At 49.2% G+C, this 23,309-nt stretch overlaps 2 protein-coding genes across 4 annotated transcripts in view; one reads left to right on the top strand and one right to left on the bottom strand.

Annotated features, from left to right (window-relative positions):
* The first annotated feature begins 7,994 nt into the window (after positions 1-7,994).
* LOC124043628 (proteasome subunit beta type-2-like) lies at positions 7,995-20,826 on the top strand. Its single transcript, XM_046362406.1, has 6 exons — positions 7,995-8,192; positions 8,980-9,102; positions 9,286-9,356; positions 19,778-19,940; positions 20,217-20,266; positions 20,605-20,826. Exons 1-6 carry the CDS (start codon positions 8,102-8,104, stop codon positions 20,731-20,733), a joined length of 627 nt encoding a protein of 208 aa, XP_046218362.1. The 5' UTR covers positions 7,995-8,101; the 3' UTR covers positions 20,734-20,826.
* Positions 20,827-22,022: 1,196 nt separating this feature from the next.
* Positions 22,023-23,309, bottom strand: part of tfap2e (transcription factor AP-2 epsilon) — a 13,372-nt gene continuing 12,085 nt past the window's right edge. For all 3 annotated transcript variants that reach the window (XM_046362403.1, XM_046362404.1, XM_046362405.1), the window contains exon 7: positions 22,023-23,060. In XM_046362403.1, the coding sequence (XP_046218359.1) occupies positions 22,799-23,060 (262 nt within the window). In that variant the 3' untranslated portion in view covers positions 22,023-22,798. The remainder of the gene's footprint in view (positions 23,061-23,309) is intronic.

Raw genomic sequence — 23,309 nt, 5'->3', positions numbered from 1 at the left:
GTTGCCACAAAGTTGGAAACAGAGAATTTTCTAAAATGTCATATGCTGTAGGTGTTAAAGATTTCCCTTCACCAGAACTAAGGGGCCTAGCCTGAACCATGATCAACAGCCACAGACCATTATTCCTCATCCACGAAACTTTACAGTTGGCACTATGCATTGGGGCAGGTAGCATTCTCCTGGCATCTGCCAAACTCAGATTCTTCCATCGGACTGCCAGGTGGTAAAGCGTGATGTATCACTCTAGAGAACACATTTATTCTGCTCCAGAGTCCAATGGCGGTGCACTTTACACCACTCCAGCCGACGCTTGGCATTGCACATGTCGATTTTAGGCTTGTGTGCAGCTGCTCGGCCATGGAAACCTATTTCATTAAGCTCCCGACGAACAGTTATTGTGCTGGTGTGGCTTCCAGAGGCAGTTCAGAACTCGGTAGTGTGTGTTGCAACCGAGGACAGACGATTTTTAGGCTACGTGCTCCAGCATTCGTTAATCCCGTTCGGTGAACTTGTGTGGCCTACCACTTCACGCCTGAGCCGTTGTTGCTCCTACACATTTCCAATTCACAATAACATCACTTGAATTTGACTGGGGCAGCTCTAGCAGGGCAGAAATTTGAGGAAAGGTTGGAAAGTTGGCATCCTATGACGGTGCCACGTTGAAAGTCACTGAGCTCTTCAGTAAGACCATTCTACTGCTAATGTTTGTCTATGGAGAGTGCATGGCATTGTGCTCTATTTTATACATAGAGCACTAATAGAACAGTTAAAGTCTCTTTGTATTCATTGTTGAAATATATACATTGCAGCCACTGGTCCATGACCTTTCAGTACAATATTCTATTTATCAGCAGCACAAAGTTCGTTTGTATCACCTCATCATGACTGTGTTCTGTTGGTGGTGTGATAGCCCTGTGAAGACCAAGCATCACTCTTTATAGGCATGGATACTGCGTCTCTCGTCGCTGCGGGCAGGGAACGTCTAGCAGTGCTGTGTGTGTCTGTGTGAGTGCTTCCAGAGATACCAGCCTTCGCCAACTAATCTGCGGTCTGAGTTGAGCTGGTTCTGCAGGTTACGGTCCCCCGGGGAATCTGTCAGTTTGCGCCCCGGGGCCAGGCGGTCCTATCCGGCCGGGTGAGCAGCCGCCGGTCCAGTCCCGCAATATGAGCCAAACCCCGGGGCAAATTTGGGATAATCCTCGGTTATACCTCCGAACTCCGGGCGCTGAGGCTTATGTTCTAAAGCTTATCGCCTCTCCTGGACGCAGGCATGACAGTGAACATGTGAGAGAATTAACATATTTATCTGTTGTTTATTGGTTTTTAAGATGTGTGTATTTAGGGCATTAAAAAGGGAAGCGGCTGGGAGAACACGTTTGTTCTGTCATTGTCCTGCCTGTGAACAAATACCGTTTCCAAAAATCGCAGAGAAACAAAACATATTGAGAACATAAAATCCCCATAATGTGGTTAGGCAGGCAGTGAAGTTCAAATGCAAAGGGACATTTTACCTACAGGCCTGTAGCCTATACAATTAGATGGGATGGAGTCGTTACTATGTCTTGTTAGCTATTGGCCTCAACTCCACAAAGGGCCAATTCAAGCAAATGTCTCCTTTGTTTCCGTAAGGAGGAAAAGGGTGTCCTTGGATGCACATTGTATCTCAATTTGGGATTCTGCGCCGTGTCTAACGTTAAACACTGTGACTTCACCCTGAACACATCTCTTCGTCTCTCAGCGACACTGTATAATAGGTTCGCCACACGGCGGGACACGAGGCATGTGTGATGGAGGTCCTGCTGGGCGCGAACAGCGCCACAGGCGAAAGAGCACCCCGCCCGGGGAGAAGCACACGCACGGGAGAGCTGCGGGAAGCACCACCGTCTCTCTCCTTGAGCAGAACTGCTAAAAACGAGCGAAGAACTGCGTTGCTAACGTTTTCTCCCAAATTATTGCGGAGGAGAGAGAGGTGCACACAGCTGTGCCTGGTGTCATCCAAGTCGGTGTCAAGTGTTTCCAAGTATGTGTGACCCTGCGATATTCGCGAAATAACGATCCACCTACTCATTACATACACTCCAACAATTGAATGTATGGAATTTACGTTTCAGACTGTTGTGGCCATTGTGTAGAGACATTCTATCTGGCAACTTTGCGCGCATTCGGGCATAACTTGGATTTCGATAGCAAGTGGTGTTCTGCCTAAAACGCCAACTATTCTCATGAATTAGGCTATATTTTATATCAATTATATTGCCTTCATTTAGCCTAACCCCTGTATTTCTGAAAATCATGAATTGATCATCATAATCCAGGGCAGGCTAGTCCATCCCATGTGCATAATGGTGCCATAACGCATGATGGTCATTTTCAATGATTTCCCTATTGTTGACATGTTTTCTTTCCCATCACTCGGTCATGTCTTTTTCACACGACAATGACAACAAGCTGAACCCACCATGACACAGTATCCTGCAGTTGGCCTATCTATAAAGCGGAGTGAAATAAGAACTATATTTTAGTCCAGCAGAGGGCGACTCTTCATCACATAGCTCCTTTTGTCACTTACATGTTTTTTTAAATCCAATTGCGTGTTAAGAACACAAGGGGGCTATCTTCTGCATGATCCAATGAAGTAGCTTAAGTTCAGCCCGGGTTTTGTGAGTTGGACATATCGGCCCGTACTACCCAGTGTTGTCTGATGAGTCTATAGAGCAGACTCTCTCTCTCCCCTCTCTTCTTTCTCTCCCTGTCTTCCCTCTGCCTGATGTAGTGTGACAGTGTGCTTGCCCCCAGCACTCTGTTGGCGTGGAAACAATCAGCTTTGACAGAAAGGGGGTGGTGGGGGATTGGGGGGGGGGGAAGAGGGCAGGGGGGCTGCGGCCTGCGGCCTGTGTATGATGAACTGGATAGAAAGACCTGTCGCCAAAAGAGAAAGAGCAAACATACAGCAGGATAGATAGATAGATGTAGTTAAGTATCTCTTCACTTTTTACCAATGATCTACATAACAAATTGAAAATGAACTAATATTTGCCATGAGCCACTCAGACAGTATATATGTCCTTCTTGAGTATGAAATTGTGTGGGTGTTTTTGTGAGTTATGTTCTTTTTTTTATAAAATAAAAGTATTTCTTTTATTGGTTCATTTCCAGCCAGGCTTTGAATCATTTCATGTTTTATATCAGTATCCACAGCAGTGAATTAGAATTAAATTAATGAATGGAAAATATCCTCATAGAAATACCAGGCACATTTTAATTCATGAACGGAATTTCAAACCACTTCCTGAATTGCCTGAATTGGAAATGGTTAGCAAATGCTCAAACTACCTTCGGTACAACTGGAGGGCTGTAGCGTTACAACAGAAAGCACAAGTAGGCTATATCATCATAACCTTTACAGTGCTGTGAGGATAGAAATTGTGCACAGAGCCTTAACAAAAGTGTTGATGGAGTGCTATATAAATGCCAAGGAGAGTCAGGGATGGGCAAGATAGGTCCTTATATTAAAAAAAAATGGGAAGTGCTCTTTGCGTCACATGACAATTCATTCATCCACATATTTTTTTTCATGTCATTTTAATATGATGTTGAAAATGTGTCGAGGTCCAACGTCTCATACGCAATATAAAGTTATTATTGAAATGTAGGTTAGGCCTAATAATGATACTATTCTCCATAAAGTAAACCACAATCCAGAGGGCTTATTGAGATATATCCTCATGGATTCATAGAGGCCTGTATTTGTTTTAGTTTTATTTTGGACATAAAATGGACTAATTCAATGAAGACATCATTCATCCTGACTAATGCGTCAACATCTTGTTAATGCACCTCGTCTTAATTGATGACATTTAAGAAACCTGTTGGCTGCCTATGCCGATACAGTGCGTCTATAGGCCTATATTTCAATTTGCTATCATGGTTGTGGGAATAGTAGGCCTTCTGAAGACCTGTATCACTGATCATTTGCCTGCCTGCTTGTCCAAGTCTGAGGGGTCCTCTGGGGGTTCGCCGGGACTTTCTGAATGTGGGGGTCTTGAGAGCCTGTTGGTGGGGTCTGGGGTATAAGGTTCAGCTGCCTCGGTTGCTTTAACCAGCTAATAAATATGAAAACAGCGGGTTAAAACTTGTATTCGTTCTCTGCTTGAAAGGATTATACCCTTCTATAGAGTCCCATGTAAATCCTGAAACCTCATAATGCCCAATGTTGTCCCATAAAACTGTGTCGGACAATAGAGAGAGAAAGGGAGCTTTTTCACGCATAAGGGGGTTTCACAAGAGCACATTGAGAGAAGCCCCTCCGCGACACGCCCATGGATTATGTGGATGTTGGTGAAAGCGCTTCTGGGAGCGGCAGGTGCGTGTGCCAGACACGGGGGTCGTGCGGTCGGCGACCATATAGGGGAGCTGACTATGTCGAATGCGCGCAGCTGCCAGCAGGAATTTTTTCAGAGATTGTCACTTCCATTTAACTTGCTCTTTTTCAACCCCTTGAGATGAAGTGGTCTCTCGTGCCCAGTTTCCCTCGACGTCCCTCTCCCGGTTTGCAGACGAAAGGGACCGCTAAACGGTGACATCCCATCCCGCCTCAGCACCGTGAAATTGTGGATTAAACCGATAAACGGTGCCACTGATATCGACCTCGCATTTCTTCAGGACGTATAATTGAATGCCAAAATCCAAGAAGGCAAGGTTAAACAAAGTCTTAACACAATAACTCTCTATTCCCTCGACACTTCTATTCAAGCCCCATATTTCTAAATCATGATCCACCACACCATAGGCCAGTCTGTTGGTTAGTGTGAAATTGGTCATGCAATTTTGCAGTAACTTATCAAATAAAACAGGTTACAGTCTTGCCTACTCAGTCAATTAGCATCGCGCACAAATATATGCTGATGTTGTCTACATTCACAAAGGAAAGTCTGTGTGTGAAGGTCAAGAATCTTATCTCTGTAAATTGAACCATGTCGAAATGCTTGAGCCTGCACAGCCTGCACAGCCTGCACAGCCTGCACAGCCACAACCTCATTTTCCAGGCTGTTTTTTAATATTTTTAGTGTTAAGAAAAAGACATGCATATTTTGTTGTACATTGAAACGGGGGGCTTTAGCCCGTGTAGAATATTCCCTCAAATTGTTTGCACCATGCACATTGATTGCTAATCTCTGTCGTTCAAACCATGTCCCATTCCAGCAGCTCTCCCCTTAGGGCAAGTTGGGTCCATACATAATCCTCCCTAACTCCGTCGCGTATCCCACTGGGGTTTGGCTAAAACGCTATGTCTGTCAAAGCACAACATTGTCTGCTTTTCACACCATTTCTGGCAACAAAAAATGATTAATTCCCCCTATAAATACAAACAATAAGACTAAATGACAGCAACATGTATGATCAAACACAAGTATGTGTGTTTGTGTCTGTGTGTTAGAAGGTTCGATTTAGTGGTTTGTGAAGATACATGTTTTTTTTTTTAAATACATCTGCTCTGTTCACTAATATAATTCCTAATATTCTACTTGCTGGCTCGTGCGGTTTCAACCCGTGAGCCTCTGCTGTATCCACCGCTGCCAAAAACGGACAGTGAGTGCTGCAACAGCCAGTGAATAAAATGAAAGATGAAATAGTGTGATAAACTGGTAGATAATCATCTTTTCATTAAACTTTCATCCCGGGCTAACTTAAATATTCAAGAGCCCAATTACACAGCTTGTATCTTTTTTTCTTTAACAAGAGCAGTCAGGGTGAGTGTATCTCGCTTAAGGGTTCAGTGAGAGCATCATTACTGAGTGGCCACGGGGGAGTTGACCCATCTCTCATGTGTTGGGCAGGAACCAGACTGAGAGATGGAACAGGCTGGCTGATGGCTGTCTAAATAAAGTATAGAGAGACAGAGAGGTGTATAGATTTTCCGGGCAGATAGTGGAAAGATGTGTGCATTGTGATGTGTGCCATAAACAGTGTGCGTGTGCGCCCCACTCTGATCTAGTCGCTCTCGCTCTCTCTCTCTCTCTCTCTCTCTCTCTCTCTCTCTCTCTCTCTCTCTCTCTCTCTCTCTCTCTCTCTCTCTCTCTCTCTCTCTCTCTCTCTCTCTCTCTCTCTCTCTCTCTCTCTCTCCTCTCGCTTTCTGTGAGTGTGTTAGTGTATTAGCAGTCAGAGCACTGAAGCCCAGGGGCGATTCCTGTGTGTGCTTGCGATAAAGGGAAAAGGGAGGAAGTATAGGGGGGAAGGGGTGCGATAGTAGTGTGTGTGTGTGTGTGTGTGTGTGTGTGTGTGTGTGTGTGTGTGTGTGTGTGTGTGTGTGTGTGTGTGTGTGTGTGTGTGTGTGTGTGTGTGTGTGTGTGTGTGTGTGTGTGTGTGTGTGTGTGGTGGGGGCGGGGGATGTGGAGAGGAAAGAAAGAGAGGAGGAAGTTGGGAAGGGGGGTGTGCAGAGAGAAAGGGGGTAGAGATATAAAGAAAGAGAGAGTATGAAGAAGGGGATGAACAACCAGAAGAGCTGAGAGAGCTTCCTCTGTGCTGTCAGTGCTCCTGGATCATGTCCCCACTGGGCTCTCTCTCTCTCTCTCTCTCTCTCTCTCTCTCTCTCTCTCTCTCTCTCTCTCTCTCTCTCTCCTCCCTCCTTCCCCCTCTTTTTCACGAAAAGAGGAGAAGAGTGTCTGGGCAGGGTAATTAAGAATGGCCTCTAAACACAGGAGTATGGCAGGAACGCTCCAGATGAAAGTAAATGATTAAAATAATTACAGGCTCAGAGCTGACGAGCCGGAGTGTGGGGTGGCCGCCGGACATTTGTCGGTAATTAGATAATTAATCTGAATGCAAATGATGAGCCCTAACGAAGCAGTCAAGCTGAACCAGCGACAACTGCCGAGAGTGAAATAGGAGAGGAGAGAGAGAAATATGAAAATGAGTATAAAGTATCCAGCTTCCAAAGTCAGCCTGCCAAAACACATCAGAATTGTAAATCAATAACTCTAGCACCCAGTTTGAGTGTAGCTTGTGCACAAAAAAACTCCTCACATCTCTACATCTATAACTCTCACTCATTGTGACAAGTAGATATGAATAACTTGTTAAAAATACACAAGCCTACAAAGGGTGCCTGACAGTCGGAGCTCGAGCAACTGCATAGCAATTTCTAATGTTACAAAAGGTGCATTTCAGAGAGCTCAAACTGGAGGTTGACAGAGCCCAGAGAGACAGAAAACTAATGACGAGTAATGCTGAGATTTCTGCACACAGTTTAAATCCATTTGCAAATTGTGTGTTTATGGCTTTCTAACCTGACTGTTGATAATTTTCTAACCTGCCTTCAACAAGCTACAGAGTTGGGAGGTTTGGAGGGTTGGAAAGAACAAACTGAAAGAGCAATCAACAGAGAACAGAAAAACAGAGCAAACTGATTTCAAACTCAATAAAAAGATAAAGCATATGATAAAAAAAAGATGTGTTGCATAATCCAAAAATGCTTTTAGTGTGTGTGTGTGTGTGTGTGTGTGTGTGTGTGTGTGTGTGTGTGTGTGTGTGTGTGTGTGTGTGTGTGTGTGTGTGTGTGTGTGTGTGTGTGTGTGTGTGTGTGTGTGTGTGTGTGTGTTAAGCCTAGCAGCATCCTACCGGTTAAGAGCGTTGGGCCAGTAATCGAAAGGTCTCTGGTTCAAATCCCTGGCTGAATAGGTGGAACATTTGTCGATGTGCCCTTGAGTAAGGCACTTAACCATAATGGCTCCTGTAAATCGCTCTGGATAAAAGCGTCTAATAAATGACTAAAATGTGTTCAATTTTTTTATGTGTCTTTGTTGTTGTTTTTTTACCTTGCTTTAGGCTATTAAACACCCCACTTCAATTAAAATAAAGTAGTCTGTATATTCCAGAGATAGACCGTGGTACATTAATAATTTTCAGCAGAGGGCTCTGATTTGCAGTTGGCTTTCAGTGGCACCAGACCTGGGTCACATGAGAAGGGGAAAAGCTTCATGTATCCTGACGTCAACATCTTGCGCCAATTATTACAGTTTTGCTGCGTAATCTGAGTGTACGAACGAGTTTGAGTTGTTGCTCAGGCCAAACTTATTTAAAATTGTTACCCATAAATTACAGTATGGAATATTTGATCGGGATTCAGGGACAAGACTTTGTCCTGGTTGCTGCTGATAACATTGCCGCCAACAGCATCATTCAGATGAAACAGGGTAACGTTATGACTATGACATCGCTCGTTTGCAGTTAGCCAACTAGCTATTTAACCGGCTTTTGTTGTCCATGAACTAATTCATAAAATGTTTAAAGTTAGTAAAAGGTCCAACATATTTGTCTCATACATTTCAGTTTTGAGTCATGTGTTAACTTACTAGTTAGAATGGTTGTGTTAATTAAGCATTCTAGCCTAACTAGCTAACATCTGCTGTTTGAGCTAAATAGTTAGTTAGCTAACTAGCGAGCTTCCTTTCTCATTGGCTAATGAGTCGAGATCGGAAAAGCGCACGCTCTTAGCTAACTGATGTGGCTTCCAGCATAAATGTTAGAACAGTATCTCTGCTTTCAGTTCTCACCTAACGCTAGCTATCTGTCTATCTTGCACGATTTTAACTGTTCACGCGACTAAATGTGCTGGGAACAATCGCGTTGGACTGTCTACGTAGCTTGTTAACTTGCATGTTCCCAAACTCAAAACGGTGTATTACAGACTTGTTAGATAGGTAAAAAGGCTAGCTAGTGTGTTAGCCAGCCAACTAGGTAGTTTGATTATGCGAATTGTGAAAGTGGAATTCGGCAAGGAGTGCACACACAAGTAGGCCCAGATTACTATAAAAATGACTTGCAATATTTTCCTCTGTCAAAAAATCTGAAAACTATTTGTAATCAAACAAATTTTTAGGGAAATTGTGTATTCTTTTTCTTCAGTATTTCCATACATCATGTTGAACATATCACTGGTGTGTGTGATTTGAATAACTAACACCTTGTCTATGCCCTCAGACCAAGACAAGATGTTCAAGCTGAGTGACAAGATTCTATTGCTTTGTGTGGGAGAGGCAGGTGACACAGTGCAGTTTGCAGAGTACATCCAGAAGAATATTCAGCTCTACAAAATGAGAAACGGTAAGTTCTCTTGTGTTTCTCTGGTGTCAAATTAAAGATGACCTAGTAGCCCTATTATTCATGGCACCGCTACGCTTCTAATCTTGATTTAAAATATAGATGTTAGATTTTAATTACGGTGTTTCCATGGTTATGTGTGACTTGTAATGGACATTCCTTTCATTTGACTCTCTTGTCTTTCAGGTTATGAACTCAGTCCAAAAGCGGCAGCCAACTTCACACGCAAGAACCTTGCAGACTACCTTCGAAGCAGGGTAATTATTTGCCTAACAAATCAGACACTAGTGAAGATTCCATCCAATTGGCAACAGGTTTCTATGCAAATATTCTCAAGTCTGCATAAATCGATATGCACGTTTTCCCACCAGAGATTTTTCCATAAAACAGACTTGTTGTGGATAACAGGCTGTGTGTGATGACTTAGTGCACAAAAAAATACTTTTGGGATTACTTTCCAACTTTTTAAATGTGTTGCTATCGCATTTTCAATTCTTCCGATGGTTTTGTCACAAACTGTTGTGCTATTTAGCAAATGTGCCCACTCTGGTTTTGACATGTGCGCTGTAGTCAACAGCTCGCAGATACAGTGCCTGTAGGATAGCCTACATAAGGTTATTTAAGATAAAAGCAAGATTATTTTCATTTGTCAAACAGCCAAGCATTGATCATGTCACCATGTCACCAGAATAAGACCCTTGATATTTATTAGTAAGGAGCATCAAGCTCATTATCATGCACTTTCACCACGCTGTGAATTTCACCCTAATAGACTGCGTGCTATCCCGAGTCAAAGTGGGAGGTCCACACAACATACAGTTGAAGTCAGAAGTTTACATACACTTAGGTTGGAGTCATTAAAACTTGCTTTTCAACCACTCCACAAATGTCTTGTTAACCAACAAAGTCTGTTAGGACATCTACTTTGCATGACACAAGTAATTTTCCCAACAATTATTTGCAGACAGATTATTTCACTTATTCACTGTATCACAATTCCAGTGGGTCAGAAGTTTACATACACTAAGTTGACTGTGCCTTTAAACAGCTTGGAAAAGTCCAGAAAATGATGTCCTGGCTTTAGAAGCTTCTGATAGGCTAATTGACATCATTTGAGTCAATTAGAGGTGTACCTGTGGATGTATTTCAAGGCATACCTTCAAACTCGGGTGTCATCTAAAATAACCCTGATTTATAAGACAGTTCTTATTTGATTAATGGTGGTCGGACCCTTCTATGTGAAGCTAGTCACAATAAGGATTAGCCACAACAGTGGACTTTGCGGTTAGCCTTCAAAATAACAGTATGGTTCAATTCTACTACTTGTATTCCTTTGCATAATTGTCAATGACATACTTTTATTCTGAAGGCAAACAGCAAATTCCACTATTGTGCCTAATCCTTAGTGTGGCAAGCTTCACAACACATACCCCGTCAGGTCGAGCTTCACTAGCCAAATGAAGCTTGCTGGCTGCTTATAACGGTAGCTTTGGGCAACAGGGTTAAGTAGCTGGCTAGCTATTTATTTTCATGAAATGAAGTTCAATTTCAATAGGTGAACAACAAGTGGCAACCTGGCTAATACTTACTCACAAGGATTCCTAAATCATTGCTAAGATTAATGAAAATGACTGCAGGTTCTACTGGTCATTGTTTTCAGGCTGGTTGTATTGGTGCTAGCTAGGTACCAAGCTAAAGCCAGCTACACCAGAAGTTGCGGTCGAAACAAATGATGATTTATTACCAACGCGGTATTGTTAACACTTCGTTCGTGGCCGGTGTTTCCTGACATTTTTTGTACAGCTTTGACAGTGTTACTGTATCTTTTATTGACATGCAAAGACCCAAACAATTTTCCATAATATGTATGTATGTCGTGAAGCTAATACCAGTGACTCTATTACTGTGTAACCCCAGTAGGGCAACATCTGAAAAATAGCACACTTGGAAGTGTGTACTGGTGCTCGACCAGTCAGCGAAAGCCAACATCACCGACGACAGAGAACGTTCGACTGTCAAGGGATTTCCCCTTTGAGTTGTCTCTCTGAAATTGTTTTAATCTTTCAAATGACTGCTCAACTTGTTGACTGCTCGGTCCACACAGCAGACATCGTGGGCTAGGTTAGGAATGCTATGTTGCACCTGTAGCGCAAAATTTGACGTGGCGTCATTATGTACATTATATAGGTAGGCACGGTAGTTTTGACATCGGTTTTTAACATCGGCGTTAAACTAGACATCGGGCCAATACTGACGTTTGCATTTTTAGCTAATATCGTCCGATTCCGATATGTTCACCGATCTATCATGCATCCCTAGTTTGCACCATTGGTGTTCATAGAGGAGTATCTACACAATTAACATATTTCCCCATTGATCAAAATATGCCTTTTTGATTAGACACCCTACAATATTTCTTTATTTCCATTATAAATAGAGGGAATTCTTTTTATGTCCTGTACTCTTTATGTCCAGCTAAGATCAATCTCAAATTTACAAAAACGGCATCTGGGAATAACAATGCAAGGTTTGTTTAACAGACACATAAGACAATGCATTTTAATAATGTAAGCTGAGATGTTTCATTTTTTAGCTCAAGTTATGTTGCTACTGTGAGACTGTGACACGCAGTCACGACTGCTAGCATGAAAACCCCATATTTTAAATTGGCAAGAAATGTATTAATGCCCATGAAATAGGCTACCATGTGCATCGTCCGCATATGAATTGTCCATAAAGTATGATCACTTATCTGAGAAAGTACCAAAAAAAATATCTGAAGATGTTATCTGAGGGTCCCCTCAACACCAAAGTTTGCTTCGGAGCTTTGAAATCGGGAACTTGCACAACTGCCAATAACTTCATAATAAAACCTCTGATTGGTTTAGAATAAAAAGTGTTATGGATATAACCATATGAATTGGCTGAATCATTAAAAGTGATTTTAAAAAAAGTTTATTTTTTTAAATGTAAGTCCAAAGATGGGAGTGGGTTTAATAAGTACTCTTACCCTATTTCCCCCTATGTAATTGTGCATGGCTGTAAAGCTACAGCAGGGACACCGTGGGACAATGTCATTATTTAATGTGGACCCATGCTTGTATTTTCTCCAGTGTAGCCTACTATGTTACCACTAAGTTGCTCTGTGCTTTTGCCGCTTAGCCTTTGTCACACATTCAGGTGGGAATTCAGTCTGAGCCTCCTACACTGGACACTTAACCTTTGTAGAGCATGAGTCATTCCCATTGTTTTTAGATGAACATTGGGCACAGGCATGTCGGCCCACTTCCAGTGTAGCAACTTTTAACAACAAAAAACGTCTGCTTTCGTGACGTGCTAGTGTAGCACACATGTTCCACCCGTTTTGTCTCTGTGTTCCTCTACTATATCAGTTTGAGATGTGGGCAGCGAGTCTATTTTGACTGATCCAGAGACATTTGTCAATATGTTGTGAATTGGCATAAGTGTCGCTCTTGTCTCAACGGTACGCAACACCTGCGGCAGAAACGTAACGCAACCCACTGGGTCCCTGTCCTACCACTCCTTGGAGTGAAGTGTGTGTGTGTGTGTGTGTGTGGAACACAGGAGTCAAGTCTCCTCGTATCCGTCCCTCTAAATCTCATCTGGTTGTGACGAGGTTAATATGTTAAGAAGAGTGCAGCCGCTGCCTGTCACAATAGCAGAAGGATGAAAATAATTACAAAAAACAATTAGTGAGGCTGAGAAGGGAATGTGGGACACAAGGAGGTGGGAGCCGAGGGAGTGGGATATGGAGGGGGCCAGTCCCGAGGGCTTTGAGCTAGACCCAGAAGTCAACACGGCACAGAAGAGTGCGAGCGAGCGTCTGTGTTAGTTAGGCTGCTGCTGGTTCAATATGTGCTTTAGATATTGGATAACGTTACAAAATATTCAGAAATACATGCTGGCCCAAAGGCAGTAATACCATATATATTTTTATCCTGTGGTGAAAATATCCTTTATGTATATTATATTTTCGTACGCAGTTCTCGCAGGGTTCCCGAAAGTATTGAGATTTTATTTTGGTTAAAGCAATTTCTGGTCGACATCCCACACCTTCCTTTAGCTATGCTCCCCAATTAACACCCACCCCAGAATATATGGACATGCAAATATGTTGCATAAACATCTTTTCCACTCCTTCCTGAGCATTTCATGTTTTTTTCTCTCTTGTCTACCTGAATCGAGGTGAGCTACGTTGTTAAGCGAAGAGGATGTCTCTTGTGGTTCGAAACCTCGGGGGATAAGTGGTAGCGTTGGAGCTTGGAATGGGGGGGGGGATCTTGCACTGGGTACCTACCAGGGATCCAGAACAACAACTGGGCCTCTTGATAATCCCAGGAGTAAGCGCCAAGCTTCAGAGATGGTGTGAGAGAAGGGAAGATGGAGAACACTGGCAAGCAACTGTGAAGAAACCTGAAATCAACTAGCTGCATTATGTATTTCAAAACTGTATTTGTAAAAATGGACTGCAAATTTCAGTGGCAGTGGTCTTGTACGGGGTTTGTAAATCATTCTCAGTCAGATGTCGCCTCTTGGGTTGTATCCAAAAGAACAAGTAAGTCTTCTTGCTTATTTAAAGATTTAGCAAGAAGTCCACAGCAACAGTTTGTGGAGCTAGCGTCACATATGGGGTTTTCTTTTTTTAGTACAGCACGGGCACAAATAATTACTAGTGCCATATTGCACACGACTCCCCTGTTCCAGCACAGATGAACAATTAATACAGCACATTGAGGAGAAATGCCAATAAAGAGAACATGTCCTGGGGCACAGGGAGGAAGAGAGGGGGGAGGAAGGGCACGGTGCACAGAGAGGGGGAGGAAGGGCACGGTGCACAGAGAGGGGGGGAGGAAGGGCACGGTGCACAGAGAGGGGGAGGAAGGGCACGGTGCACAGAGAGGGGGAGGAAGGGCACGGTGCACAGAGAGGGGGAGGAAGGGCACGGTGCACAGAGAGGGGGGGAGGGCGGGCGGGCGGTGCACAGAGAGGGGGAGGGAGGGCGGGCGCGGTGCACAGAGAGGGGGAGGGAGGGCGGGCGCGGTGCACAGAGAGGGGGAGGGAGGGGGCGGGCGCGGGTGCACAGAGAGAGAGGGGGGGGGGAGGGAGGGCGGGCGCGGTGCACAGAGAGGGGGAGGGAGGGAGGGCGCGGTGCACAGAGAGGGGGGGAGGTGGGGGGGCACGGTGCACAGAGAGGGGGGGGGCACGGTGCACAGAGGGGGGGGGCACGGTGCACAGAGAGGGGGGAGGGGAGGGGGGGGCACGGTGCACAGAGAGCACGGTGCACAGAGGGGGGGGCACGGTGCACAGAGAGGGGGGGGGTGGGAGGGGGGGCACGGTGCACAGAGAGGGGGGGGGGGCACGGTGCACAGAGAGACGGGGAGGGGGGCACGGTGCACAGAGAGGGGGAGGGGGGGCACGGTGCACAGAGAGGGGGGGGGGGGCACGGTGCACAGAGAGGGGAGGGGGGCACGGTGCACAGAGAGGGAGGGAGGGGGGGCACGGTGCACAGAGGGGGAGGGGGGGGGCACGGTGCACAGAGAGGGGGGGGGGGCACGGTGCACAGAGAGGGGGGAGCACAGAGGGGGACGGTGGGGGGCACGGTGCACAGAGAGGGGGGAGGGGGGCACGGTGCACAGAGAGGGGGGGGGCACGGGAGGAGGAGGGGGGCACGGTGCACAGAGACGGTGCACAGAGAGGGGGGGGGCACGGTGCACAGGAGGGGGGCACGGTGCACAGCACAGAAGGAGGGGGGCACGGTGGAGAGGGGGGGGGGGCACGGTGCACAGAGGGGGGCGCGGTGCACACAGAGGGGGGGGGGGGCGCGGTGCACAGAGAGGGCGCGGTGCACAGAGAGGGGGGGCGCGGTGCACAGAGAGGGAAGGGGGCGGTGCACAGGGAGGGGGGAGAGAGGGGGAGTGCACAGGGGGGGGGGCACGGTGCACAGGGAGGGGGGAGGGGGGCACGGTGCACAGGGAGGGGGGCACGGTGCACAGGGGGGGAGGGGGTGCACAGAGAGGGGGAGGGGGTGCACAGGGAGTGGGGGGGAGGGAGGGCACGGTGCACAGAGGGGGAGGGGGGGAGGGAGGGCACGGTGCACAGAGAGGTGGGGAGGGAGGGCACGGTGCACAGAGGAAGGGGGGAGGGAGGGCACGGTGCACAGAGGGCACGGTGCACAGGGGAGGGGGGGCACGGTGCACAGAGGGGGGAGGGAGGGCACGGTGCACAGAGAGTGGGGACGGGGAGGGAGGGAGGGCACAGAGAGTGGGGAGGGAGGGCACGGTGCACAGAGAGGGGGGGAGGGCACGGTGCACAGAGAGAGGGGGGAGGGGGAGGGAGGGCACGGTGCACAGAGAGAGGGGGGAGGGAGGGCACGGTGCACAGAGAGGGGGAGGGGGCACGAGGGGGAGGGGGCACGGTGCACAGAGAGGGGGGGGACGGTGCACAGGGCACGGTGCACAGAGGGGGGGGGGGGGAGGGGGGGAGGTGCACGGTGCACAGAGAGGGGGGGGGGCACGGTGCACAGAGAGGGGGGGGGCACGGGGGGGCACGGTGCACAGAGAGGGGGGGGGGCACGGTGCACAGAGAGGGGGGCACGGTGCACAGAGGGGGGGTGCACAGAGAGGGCGGGCGCGGTGCACAGAGAGGGGGAGGGCGGTGGGCGGTGCACAGAGAGGGGGGAGGGGGAGGGGAGGGCACGGTGCACAGAGAGGGGGAGGGAGGGCACGGTGCACAGAGAGGGGGGGGGGGGAGGGCGCGCGGTGCACAGAGGGACGGTGCACAGAAGGGGGCGGTGCACGGGAGAGAGGGGGAGGGGGCACAGAGAGAGGGGGCACGGTGCACAGGGGGAGGGGGGCACGGTGCACAGGGGGAGGGGGGCACGGTGCACAGGGAGGGGGTGCACAGGGAGGGGCGGGGGGGAGGGCACGGTGCACAGGGAGGGGGGGGGAAGGGGTGCACAGAGAGGGGGGAGGGAGGGCACGGTGCACAGAGAGGGGGGAGGGAGGGAGGGCACGGTGCACAGAGAGGGGGAGGGAGGGCACGGTGCACAGAGAGTGGGGAGGGAGGGAGGGCACAGAGAGTGGGGGAGGGAGGGAGGGCACAGAGAGGGAGGGGGAGGGGGGGCACGGTGCACAGAGAGGGGGAGGGAGGGGGCGGTGCACGGAGAGAGAGGGGAGGGAGGGCACGGTGCACAGAGAGGGGGAGGGAGGGCACGGTGCACAGAGAGGGGGGAGGGAGGGCACGGTGCACAGAGAGGGGGAGGGAGGGCACGGTGCACAGAGAGGGGGAGGGAGGGCACGGTGCACAGAGAGGGGGAGGGAGGGAGGGCACGGTGCACAGAGAGTGCACAGAGGGGGGAGGGAGGGAGGGCACGGTGCACAGAGAGAGGGAGGGAGGGAGGGCACGGTGCACAGAGAGTGGGGAGGGAGGGAGGGCACGGTGCACAGAGAGTGGGGAGGGAGGGAGGGCACAGAGAGTGGGGAGGGAGGGCACGGTGCACAGAGAGGGGGGAGGGAGGGCACGGTGCACAGAGAGGGGGAGGGAGGGCACGGTGCACAGAGAGAGGGAGGGAGGGAGGGCACGGTGCACAGAGAGTGGGGAGGGAGGGAGGGCACAGTGCACAGAGAGTGGGGAGGGAGGGACGGGCACAGAGAGAGGGGGGAGGGAGGGAGGGCACAGAGAGTGGGGAGGGAGGGCACGGTGCACAGAGAGAGGGGGGAGGGAGGGCACGGTGCACAGAGAGACAGGGGGGGGAGGGCACGGTGCACACAGAGAGGGAGGGGGGGGGGCGCAGTGCACAGAGAGAGGGGAGGGCACGGTGCACAGAGAGGGGGGAAGGAGGGCGGTGCGGTGCACAGGGAGGAAGGAGGGTGCGGTGCACAGGGAGGGGGGAGGGAGGGCACGCATGGGGAGGGAGGGCGCGCACAGAGAGGGGGAGGGAGGGGGGAGGGGAGGGAGGGCGCGGTGCACGGAGAGGGAGGGCGCGGTGCACGGTGGAGAGGGGGGGGCACGGTGCACAGAGAGGGGGGGGGAGGGCACGGTGCACACGGGGGAGGGAGGGCACGGTGCACAGAGAGGGGGGAGGGAGGGAGGGCATGGTGCACAGAGAGGGGGAGGGAGGGAGGGCATGGTGCACAGAGAGGGGGGGAGGGAGGGCACAGGGAGGGAGGGACGGTGCACAGAACGGTGGGAGGGAGGGAGGGAGGGGAGGGCATGGTGCACAGAGAGGGGGGGGGAGGGCGCGGTGCACGGAGGGGGAGGGAGGGCGCGGTGCACGGAGAGGGGGGGCACGGTGCACAGAGGGGGAGGGAGGGGGGGGCACGGTGCACAGAGAGGGGGGAGGGAGGGGGGGCATGGTGCACAGAGAGGGGGACGGTGCACAGAGAGTGGGGAGGGAGGGAGGGCACGGTGCACAGAGAGGGAGGGAGGGAGGGCGCGGTGCACGGAGAGGGAGGGAGGGAGGGACGGTGCACGGGGAGAGAGGAGGGAGGGCGGTGCACGGTGCACAGAGAGTGGGGAGGGAGGGAGGGCACAGAGAGGGGAGGGAGGGCGGTGCACGGAGAGAGAGAGAGGGAGGGAGGGCACGGTGCACGGAGAGGGGGAGGGAGGGGGTGCACGGAGAGGGAGGGGGGGGCACGGAGAGAGAGGGGGAGGGGGTGCACGGAGAGAGAGGGAGGGAGGGGGGAGGGGGGCACGCACAGAGAGGGAGGGGGGGCACGGAGAGAGGTGAGGGAGAGGGGGGAGGGAGGGCACGGTGCACGGTGAGAGAGGAGGGAGGGACGGGCGCGGTGCACGAGAGAGAGGACGGGGAGGGAGGGCGCGGTGCACAGGGAGTGGGGAGGGAGAGAGGGGAGGGAGGGCACAGAGAGGGGGAGGGAGGGCGGTGCACGGAGGGAGAGCACAGGAGGGAGGGCGGTGCACAGAGAGAGGGAGGGAGGGCGGTGCACAGAGGAGAGGGGTGGGCGCGGTGCACACGGTGCACAGGGGAGGGGTGGTGCACAGAGAGGGGGGGGAGGGGTGGTGCACGGAGAGGGGTGGGCGCGGAGAGGGGGGGGGAGGGAGGGCGCGGAGGGGGGGGTGGGCGCGGAGAGGGGGAGGAGGGAGGACTTGCACGTGGAAGAGGAGAGGGAGAGTGAGCGGGGTTGGGTTGATTTACTACGGTTCACTTCTTTCATCACCAGAACTAACCGTACATCCTTTTAGTTGAATGAATATTAGACAGACCATCTCTCTGTGTGTTTTATGAGGTTCTTTTGAACATGTATGTGTTGTGTGTTTGTGACTTGGCGTGAGGTCTGCTGCAGGATTTAAGGAGCCTGCTGCCCGGTTGTTGGTGCCCTCTGAGGTGACACTGGGAGGAAGGGTTATTTTGATGCCATCTCCTGCGCTGTATTGTTACGTTGTAACCTGTGTCTCGAGACCGGTGTCGCTCGTGTGGGTGGGGGTGATGCCACTGGGGTGTTCCGTGGTACACCAATGGGTTCAGGCATGGCCTGGCGAGACACACACACACACACAACCCCTCTCCACAGGGAGCATGGCAAGTCGGCCTTTCTTTCCCCTGGTAGAAGTGTCTAACACACATTGATACTTGGGGCAGGTGTTCAGATTACAACAGGTTACTGATGTCACATTATACATCCACTGTCTCTCTCTCTATTCTAGGAATGGGTTCATGTGCAACGCTTCGCTGCTGATTTTTTGCATTCACTTCATAGCATCGGTAGGTTTGACTCCTTTTAAACGGAAACTCTACAATTGTCGAATGACTAGTTTCACACCATGACTGGTTTCTGAAACTTCAATTTGTCCTGATTAGAGGGATTATAGCAAGGAGGGAGGATGGCGAAAGAGGAGTATTGCGAGCGTGTAAAAGAGCTCATTGAAACGGAGTGGCTAGAAGGATAAAATAAGTAATTTAAGGGAGAGGGAAGGAGAGAGAGAGACTACAGAAGTTTTTAATGAGCCTTGGCGTTACTCCAGGGTGAAGGCGGGGCGGGAGTGGAGTGGAGTGGAGGGGGTGATGATGGAGGGAGCAGCGGGGGTGCCACCTCGCAGCAGATGTCATACTGCTGGTGACACCATGACCCCCCCCAACACCCAAACCACCTAGCCCCCCTCCATGTCACGCCAGTTTCACACCCCTCCCCATTCTTTTGCGCCGCCATTGTTGTTTAATCTCCTATTTTGTTAACTTCCAAATCACAGCCGATATTTGGGTGCGGCGACGTTTGAGCGAGCTGAAAAAAAACTACATTTTATTTGCCTTCTGTTGCGGTCTTAATCATAAGCTGCCTCTTCAAAGTGTCGTTCACTCAGCTTATTGCAATGATAGTTTAATGTTCTGACCATAGAGAGAAATCGTTGGCATGCGATATTAAATCGATTAGTCTCTATGGTACTGACTATTGGTCGCTGTCGGAGCATCAGCCTTGGCCGGTCATAACGAAGGAATGGAAAAGTGGACCTTGTTGTTCGGATGTGGGCGAAGAACTGCATCGTGTGTGTGACCATTTAGTTCATCGTCCTTCCTTACATCTCCATCATGAGAACATTGTCATCACACGAGAATGTCTTCATATCGCGATAATACCATAATGTCGCGATAATAATCACAGTTGCTTTCCACACCTTCGCTGACCAATGCCTCTCTCGCCAGACTCCGTACCATGTGAACCTGTTGCTGGCTGGGTTTGATGAGACGGACGGCCCAGGGCTCTACTACATGGATCACCTGTCTGCTCTGGCCAAGGCCCCCTTCGCTGCCCACGGCTACGGAGCCTACCTCACCCTGTCTATCCTCGACCGCTACTACAGACCAGGTGGGCTCCCTCGTTCTCTATCCCGTCTTTTTACCATTCCTCTATTTTGTTGCCCTCCATCTCCTCTTTCTGCCTCCTCCTGTTCTTAACCTCTTTGTCTGTTTCCCCTGTTCCTTTGGCTGTGTTCTTCGTGCTCTCTCAACACTTAACAGAATTGAAATAGTAAATGATTGAAGAGTTCTTGTATTGAAGTTAAACTTGATCGGGATGTGCAGTGAGTCATATTGCTCTCTTTTGATTCCCGTCTCCCGCTCTCGAATCTCTCTCGTGCTTCAGATCTGACTCGCGATGAAGCCGTGGACCTACTGAAGAAGTGCGTTGAGGAGGTGAGCTCTTTTTTTTTCTTTTCTCTCTCTGTTTTAGGGCGAACTGAATGACGGCGGTGGGCTTCATCACCACCTCATTAGTTGGTTAAAAGTTCATCACGTTTGGAGATATTGTTGTGATGCACGTTGTAGTTGAATCATTTCGCACACAGCAGTCTTGAATTGATCAAATTGAGACGTCTCTAATTTAGGAAAACTACATTTAGCGAGAACTGTTCAATGAACTGATATCACCTATAACAGGAACATAGCTTTGTTTTCTCCTATATTATCGTGCTGCTCGGTGCATTGGCATGAAAAGACTCATGATCTAACTCTCCTCTCTCTGTCTCCTCCAGCTGAACAAGCGCTTCATCCTCAACCTGCCCTCCTTCACCGTCCGTTTGATTGACACGGAAGGCATCCATGACTTGGAGAAGCTTATGCCCGTGGGCGCCAAGCTCCTTGCTCCGGCGCCAAGTTCCTAAGCTCACTGCTTACCCCTTAATGCCCACATATTTTCCCTTCTGTACCCTAGATCTTTGCTCTTTTTGTTCCAATAAAACGTGACACACCGTTGAGATATCTTTGTCCTCGTGGTGCTTTCCTCTGTGTCCCCTATCAAGAGAACAGCCTTCTGGCTGTGTACTCTGCAGTCTGTCTTGTCTTCTGTGTGCCTCTGTATGTGTTGTGTACGTGCATAGTCAACCATGAGTGAAAGTGAAAAGCCATATAAAATGGGTTTTTGTTTATTGCTATTTTAAGTGACGTACCTCAGTAACATGTGGCTCATTTCAAAAGACTTGGAACACCAGTTAAGTACCAAATATTATGTTTGTATTGCGCGCACAGTATATTTAAGCGTTATGTTTAAATACATAGCATATAAACACACTTACAATCCTAATTTACCTCTACATTCAGGAAAAATGTAACCTCTCTTACAGCTGGAATAGTGAATACCAAGCCAGTGTCTCCAACTCCTCTCTCTCTCTCTCTTCCTATACCGCAGACAGGTGATTAATAAACATTAAACAATCCCTCCTCTCCCAAACACACCGGAATCTGATGGGAAGAGCAGCATATGTTTGCCTGGAGGCACAGGGAGATGGAGAACAACCCTGCTGAGTGTCAGATATAGGAAAGGAGGGGGAGGGGGTAGGTCACAAGGAGATAGGATGGGGGAATTGATACTTGGGGTAATGTGGAGGGAGGGGGCAGGTAAGGCGGTGTAGAGAACAAGCAGATAAGAGAGGTAGTTTAACAGATGGGGGAGAGGGACGGAAGCTGAGGTGCGGTGTTGTGCACTGGTGTCGCGGTGGTCTCCCAGGTAACGGTGGGGCTGGCGACTGCCTGGCACGGTGACAGTTACCGCTGTGATGGTGTGGGATCGTTTTCACTTCATCGCTCTGCCGTAAATGGGCTCTCTGAATTTGTGGCCCCTGGGGTGCACGTTCGCATCAGTAATTATTAATTTGTGTATGTGAGAAAGGGAGGTGGGTAGTGTGTCTATGGTTAATCATAAGTGGTGAATTGCTTATTTTTTTTAAATTAGCAACATTTTCTCTATCAAAAAACGTAAATATTAATTGTATATCTTAAGAAATTATTTTTGAGATAAAAAACATTTTAAAAATTCATCTGAAATTGTACTTAAACCATTAAAATTGAAGGATCTAATTCATGGCCAGTGGGTTTTAGGTATTAGAATTAACCTTGAAAAGCATCCTTCCACCATTATTGACAGTGAATGATAAAACATGATACCCAGGCAGTCTGCATGAGTTATTCTTTAATAATATATGACATTTATGCCGTAATACAATAATAACAGTAATAACATTAATATTAAACATACACAGTAAGTACAAAATGATGTGTTTTTTTTCTTAATTTACCCACACCTACCCTCCCCTTCACCCCAAAAAAATCCCATAGCTGCCTGTGACACCATGCCCCCACCCCCAAAGAACTCAATTACCCAGCAGCACCCACATTGAATCGTAGTACACAAACTGCCCATCCTATGGGGTGGAGTTGGACGGTATCCAATGTCCAGATGAGGAATGAGCAAAACTAAGAAAGTTGGCTGTCCTGGATATGGCTCATCTCTTGTGACGAGATGTTTTCAAAGTGGGTCCAAGTCCAGAGAGTCAAACAGACTTTGAAGGGAAGTAAGCATAGAGATAAATAGTCGTATCTCTACGGGAAGTAGAGGGCATTCCAATGAATGCCGGTTGGGGTATCATCTTGACAGTCAAACAGACATACAGGAACATGAAGTCAGAACTCATTCAGAAAATGTCATTGGCAGTTAGGAATGGACACTGCCTAGAAAACCAGCAGCCCAGAAGAAGTCCATGCGTCTTTGAGTGAAGTGGCCGACACATATACAGCACAAACATCACCATGCCCTTCCCTGTGAGGGATTGGGCCGTAGTAAGAATTTGGGGAAGAAATATGTCGTTGTCCTCTTAAAGGAGGCTAAGAAAGGATGGAATATGGAAATCAGTCAGTCCGTCAAATCTCCAATCTCGTCAGAAGGCGTCCCACCTATTTGCGGTGCTTCATCTCCTTCTCGTGGTGCCCCTTGCCACCCCCCTGGTCCTTGTCCAGCATTTTGATGGCCTCCACCAGGTAGCTCTGGAAGGCGGAGAGGGCGGCGCAGATAGCGGGGGTGCCGAAGCCGTGGGTGAGTAGGCTGAAGTGGGTGAGGTTGCTCTGGACCCCGTGCTCCAGACAGGGGTTGGGACGGCTCGCCCCCAGAGGAGAGCGGTCCTGGGACATCAGGTCCACAAACTCCTTGCAGATCTCCCTGAGGAGAAAAAGTTAGAGAAGGGTTAGAATTTTTCAATGCCAACGTCAACATTTTCAGGTCAACGTTTAACAATGTAATGGGACGATCATCACACTCATTAAAACTATACACATATTTCCCAAATAGCTTTGTCTGCTTCACTTAAGCCAAACATATTTTTTTGTTGGCGTCAGCCCTTCACGCACACTATGTACAGTGGGGCAAAAAAATATCTAGTCAGCCACCAATTATGCAAGTTCTCCCACT

This window comes from Oncorhynchus gorbuscha, linkage group LG09, assembly GCF_021184085.1.
Source record: "Oncorhynchus gorbuscha isolate QuinsamMale2020 ecotype Even-year linkage group LG09, OgorEven_v1.0, whole genome shotgun sequence".
NCBI classification, from domain to species: Eukaryota; Metazoa; Chordata; class Actinopteri; order Salmoniformes; family Salmonidae; genus Oncorhynchus; species Oncorhynchus gorbuscha.
Note: the sequence above shows the minus strand (reverse complement) of the source record. Positions and strands in the feature narration are given on the sequence as shown.

Coding starts and splice junctions, on each gene's coding strand:
- LOC124043628 (XM_046362406.1), top strand. CDS start 8,102: ATGGAATATTTGATCGGGATTCAGGGACAAGACTTTGTCCTGGTTGCT. Junction 8,193..8,979: donor CATCATTCAGATGAAACAGG/GTAACGTTATGA, acceptor CTATGCCCTCAG/ACCAAGACAAGATGTTCAAG. Junction 9,103..9,285: donor GCTCTACAAAATGAGAAACG/GTAAGTTCTCTT, acceptor CTTGTCTTTCAG/GTTATGAACTCAGTCCAAAA.